The 5,528-nt window shown below is 39.6% G+C and overlaps 2 protein-coding genes across 2 annotated transcripts in view; one reads left to right on the forward strand and one right to left on the reverse strand.

Moving 5' to 3' along the window:
* Positions 1 to 5,232, forward strand: part of rnf212 (ring finger protein 212) — a 16,740-nt gene extending 11,508 nt beyond the window's left edge. The window contains exon 8 of the mRNA XM_008421179.2: positions 5,085 to 5,232. Coding sequence (XP_008419401.1) covers positions 5,085 to 5,232 — 148 coding nt within the window. The remainder of the gene's footprint in view (positions 1 to 5,084) is intronic.
* fgfrl1a (fibroblast growth factor receptor like 1a) overlaps positions 5,202 to 5,528 on the reverse strand; it is a 63,625-nt gene continuing 63,298 nt past the window's right edge. Inside the window, exon 8 of the mRNA XM_008421177.2 lies at positions 5,202 to 5,524. Coding sequence (XP_008419399.1) covers positions 5,349 to 5,524 — 176 coding nt within the window. The 3' untranslated portion in view covers positions 5,202 to 5,348. The remainder of the gene's footprint in view (positions 5,525 to 5,528) is intronic.

Here is a 5,528-nt window from a genome sequence, read left to right on the forward strand (position 1 = left end):
TTCCTGGAGGACCTGGAAGAGGCTGGAGAGGGAAGTCTGGGCCTCCTGAGGCTGCTGACCCCGAGACCCGACCCCGGATGAAGTGGCGGAAGACGACGAAGACAGAGGAGGACGGATGGACGGATGGACGTTACGTACTGGAGCTTTTAGGGACCATTACCAGCATGTTGACACTGTTAGGATGTGACAGAGGCAACAGCGAGTCGCTCCAATCAAACATTACTGTATAAACTATAATTAGCCAAAATGCTAAAGTTCGATTAAATGTGTGGAATCACTAGAATGTTTATTTATATTGACTTAATTCATTCAGTAGTTTAAACATAGTTACTAAATCAAAATTATTTATTAGATGACAACAGACTGTTGAGACTTCAACTTTGGCCAATGAGGCAAAAAGTTTGGACACCCCTGAGCTAAACGATAATATTGTTGTTTTGAGACCAAACTTTAAATTCTAATGACATTTTAAATACAAAACTAGAAAATTTCTTAAAGACTTTAAACGTTTCCTGCCAAAGTGTGCATGTCAGTTGGAATCCAGCGTTATGACGCTGAAAATTAGCATCAATGCTACAGTTAGCTAAAATGTGGTTAGCAGCATGTGCTGCATCACAAGCATTAGGTCAATTAGGTCAATACCTAATCCATTCATTGTGCACATTTTGGCAAATATATTAAAAATGCTAATTACAAGTGTTGGGTTAACGTTAGCATGGGGCACTAGCGGAACAAGTCAGCGTCGGGCCGGGGGGCGGGGCCAATCACCAGGCCCATTACGTGCATCAGCAGCTGTTGAGCGGGGGTGGGGGGGGAGAGAAGCGGAACTGAAACTGTTGACTTTAACATTAAATACACCTTTCGTAACAGGTGAGGGCGCACTTTCTCCGTCTATAATCAGACATTTAAGCAACTTGAAACCATTCCTCCCTCCCTGGCACCTCCAGACCAGGGCCCCCATCCGGACCGGGCCCTGCCCCTCCCACAGCCCCCTCTATAGCTCCGCCCCTGGCATGGGGGCTATCATTAGCATGCAAGAGCGACTAGCATAGTGACACTCCCAATAAGATGTGGGTTCTTACTAGCATATTTATTTACTTAATCCATTCAGTGGACAAATGCTAACATTAGCTATTTATGTATGGAATCACCAGCATGCTTATTTATATTGACTTTATCCATTCAGAATGATAAACCTAGCTAATAAATCGGAAATGTGCTCAGATATCTAAAATAAAATAATAAAAACACGTTAGATCTATCATTTTGGCCCCTCATGTGGCAGGTTTGGTTTCCCGGGCTGAGCTCGCATGGCCGCTACTTCCGGTCACCCAGACCTGGCGGGATGTGGCGGGAGAAGAACCGCAGATCTGGAGGCTCCTGTCGCGGCTCCGCTGCGGCCGTTAAAGGCCGAGGCTTCCTGCCTCTCAGCCGCATCTCTTTGTTTCCCCTCATCCCGGTGGAGCCGCCCGCTGCCGCTCTTTGTGTTTTTGTTTTGCTGGTTTTAATGGAGGTTTTGTGGCGGCGGAGTGGAGGATGATTAGAGGGAGAGGAATGCAAACACAGCAGCCAGGTGTCCGCTTGTTCTCATCTGCGTGTGTGTGTGTGTGTGTGTGTGTGTGTGTGTGTGTCACGGTCATTGACTCCTTCCACCTGGACGCTCCTTTTCCATGAAGTTAAAAGGCTCCTTCTCCACCCACCGCAGCTGCTGGTGACTCAGGCGCGCAGGAATCTGGAATCTTCATCCAGACACGTAAATATCGATTTAGGCGTTAAAATTGATTCTCAAATCCAGGGATCAATAATTTCAATACTTCAGTCATTTGAGCTGATGTATCTTAACAAGAGTACGTTAAATTATTAAGATATTTCCTAGAAAAGACGGTTTGGTGGGAACTACTTTTTCTTCCGCCTCACTGTAAAATTGCGCAGGTTGGAATTACAAAAATAAATTCGCTTCATAAAAACACGCAAATTAAAAAAACTCACGTTTTGTACTAGGATGAGTTGTTTCCTTCGGCTGTATAGAAATTAGCGATAGAAACTTTTTGTTCATGTGACCAAACAGCTGGCGGAAATGACGAAGACGAGGAACGGAAGTAATATTTTAATGACTTATCGCGTGAACAAACTTATTCACGTGTGATTTTAATTACGTCTTATTTCATGGAGACATCATTTTCCTTTTCCACTAATGTAATATCAAAGTTTTACTCACATTTGTAAAGCAAATGCATATTTATTTTTAAAATAGTTCTTAAAGCATTTCAGTAATTACCAATATACACATATTTTTAGTTTGCAACACCTTTTAGTCATTTCGTATGAATGTCTGCTAAAACAGCCTGGCTATAGTGAAATTAATATTCTATATGAATTAAAACTGTTTTGGATTTAACAGTCATCAGGAGTTGGACCGGTACCGCTGAGACCCCGACCACAAATCAGAATATTTATTTTGTCCCTGAAAACTTTAGGAACTGAAGGCAGAGACAGAACAGGAGATGTCTGCCCTCTGCTTGTCTCTGACTCGTTGACCTCTGACCTCTGGCCATGTTCTGCTGTGCAGCCAGACGAGCGGTGAACTCATCAGCGCCTCTTCCTCCTCGTTTTACTCTTCATCCTCAGTCAGAATCAAGAAACAAAAAACCAACCAGACTGAAAACTAAACCTTTTATTTTCTTCCAATTTTCCTCCTTTTTCTTTTTTCCTTTATCTCTTAGTTTTTTTCCCTTTCTATTTTTTTTTAATGTTTTTTTCCTTTGTTCTCTTTCTTATTTTTTAAAAATTGTTTCTCTTTCCTCTTGTTTTTCTCTCCCAACCTGTTTTCTCTTTTTCTCCCTCTTTTCTTTGTAATTTTTCCATTCTTCCTCTCCTCACTTCATTTCGTCCCCGTGTTTCTCCGCTTCCTGCCGTGTTTCCAGATCAACTCGCTCCGTGTCGTCGGATCCACATCTGGAGAAAGTAGTTTTTCCTCCCGCTCCGTTTTTCCAGCCTGCTGCTCATTTTGGTGAACATTTTAAATAAAAACCTGAATATTCAGATTTTTTTTAGCTGCATTTGTTTGATCAGATTTGAGACAAAAACATCCTAAAAATAATTGATGCAGTTTTAAAAACAGCCTCTGAATAAAGAAGTGGAACATGATTCCATGTTTTAATGGCACCAACATGATTATAACGATACAGGAAACAGTTTTTAACCTAAACTACCAACATCTGTACAGGATTGTCGTTATGAAGATAATCAATAAAACTTGTATATTTTCTCAGCACATATACATTATCTTACAATATCATGATTGTAGCTTCCATTATGACTAACACAGAAATCCATTCATGCAGTAATAATGCCCAGTTATATGGAAAATAACAGGAAATAAATTAAAAACACAATTTTCTTTTTCAGTATTTTTTATCCCGAAGCTAAAAGGTCTGAATAGTTTAAAGAAATATAGCATAAACGTCCCACAGGAGGAGAAATGTAACGTTTAGATGCAGTCAGAGCGTTTTGGGTTTAAATGGCAGCAGAGATGGATAAATTAATTCACAGCGACTTTAGTGATGCTGATTACGTTTTAGGAATAACATACAAACAAACAGCACTATATGCATTATTTATAAAAATATATATTTTTACATTTTCCTTCTTTATTATGAAGATCTGTGCAAAAACCTGAAGGTACCGGACGATTTCCTCTGAGGTTCACAGCAAAACATTTTTCAGATTTTTCTGGAGAAATTTCCCCTGAATCAAAGCCGGTCGCATCGTTTAAAATGTAAAGTTATTATTATTATTATCATCATTAAGAGCCAAAACACCAAAATATTACACATAAATACATGTTTATGTAAGTGGTTTAATAAAAATATATGTTAACTGAAATATACTTTGAAAACATTCAATTGTTTTCAGGTTTTCTGTATTTTGTTTCAGTGGGCGGGACTAACACTGCGTTAGGGAAGCCGATTGGCCGGCAGTTCAGCCGTTGCCTGCGGTAACCAATCAAACTTCAGGGTTAATGTTATGATTAACATTTACTGTAAATTTACGACAACTGATCATTTTAATTATTTTGGAAAATATTGAGTCATGAAATTAGCTTTTTATGCATTTATTTGAATTTTGTTTAAAACAATAATATTAAACATTAAATAAATATTACCTGAATATTTATTTATATTTCTGAATGAAATATGGGACCTTTAACAACAGGAATATTTTGACAAAAATAAAATAATTTTAATGTCTTTTGTTCATATATTTTTATTTGTTTATTAAAATTTAATCGCATGCTTCCATGTAACAAATGTTTATTTATTGCATTATGATTATTTTAGCACCTAAACGAAACGTTTAAACCTGTTTTGTTTTTAATATAATCTCAATTATTCCTTTTCTCTGAAGCAGAACTGTTTTAGTTTCACTTTAAACAAAGTTAGCCGACGATGCTAAAACGTTTCCCTGTTTAAATGCAACTGATGACATCATCGCCTCAGCTCAATGGGAGCAGGAAGTGACATCACTCATCCGTTTGTTTTGGCTCAGCTACGTTTCGCCTGAGAAATAAATCCATTATGATCACAAAAAATAAAAGTTTTCACCCCTTTTTGACTTTTCCCCACAAATCTCAATAAAAAAACAAGAAATTTGTAACTGAAAAATTTATAAAAAAATCGAAACGGTGTGAAAACTTGAAAGAGTTTTTTTTTTATCTGTGTTTTGCAAGTTCACTGTAAAACAGAACACAGTTAAAGTTAAATTTAAACTCGTCAGATAATCTCGGAAAACGTTTCACACCTTTTGGACTTAATCTTTACTTTGCAATGTTAAAAACTCTTTTTTTTATTAAATAATAACAAATATTTTATGAGAAACATCAACAGAAAATGGAAATAAAATTATTTCAGCAGTTTTACAGTTCAAAAATCTGAAAAGTGTGGCATGTGTATGTTTTCAATTCACAAAGAATAAGTCCAAAAGAAGTGAAACATTTTTTATCTGTGTTTTTAAAGTTAATGAACTGAAAACGTTTTGTAGTTTGAGGCTACAGAGCCGCTGCAGTCGGGTTGATGTTGGTGAAGGACGCAGCTGCTGCAGTCGCTGCTGCAGTCGCCGCTGCTGCTGCAGTCGCTGCTGCAGCTGCTGCTGCAGTCGCTGCTGCAGTCGCCGCTGCAGCATCTGCTGCTGCAGTCGCTGCTGCAGTCGCTGCTGCTGCTGCAGTCGCTGTGACCCGGTTCTGGAAGCTCGTATGAAGCGAGTCAGACTTTGGTTGAAGCGAAGGACTTCCTGTCTCTACCTGCTGCAGTCCGTCGCAGGCTGTTAGCTGCGGCTGTTAGCTGCGGCTGCTAACACTGGTAGTGTATGTGCTGGTGCACCTTGCCGTTGACGTGTGAGTGTGTGTGTGTGTGTATGTCCGTGTAGACCTTGGGGTAGAGCTTCGGCGCCAGCAGCAGCTGCTGATGCGCCGCCGCGTATTCCTCGTACGTCAGCGAGTCTTTGTCGGAGCCCGCGGGCGGCGCTGCGGG

The sequence above is a fragment of the Poecilia reticulata genome, linkage group LG10, assembly GCF_000633615.1.
Source record: "Poecilia reticulata strain Guanapo linkage group LG10, Guppy_female_1.0+MT, whole genome shotgun sequence".
NCBI lineage: Eukaryota > Metazoa > Chordata > Actinopteri > Cyprinodontiformes > Poeciliidae > Poecilia > Poecilia reticulata.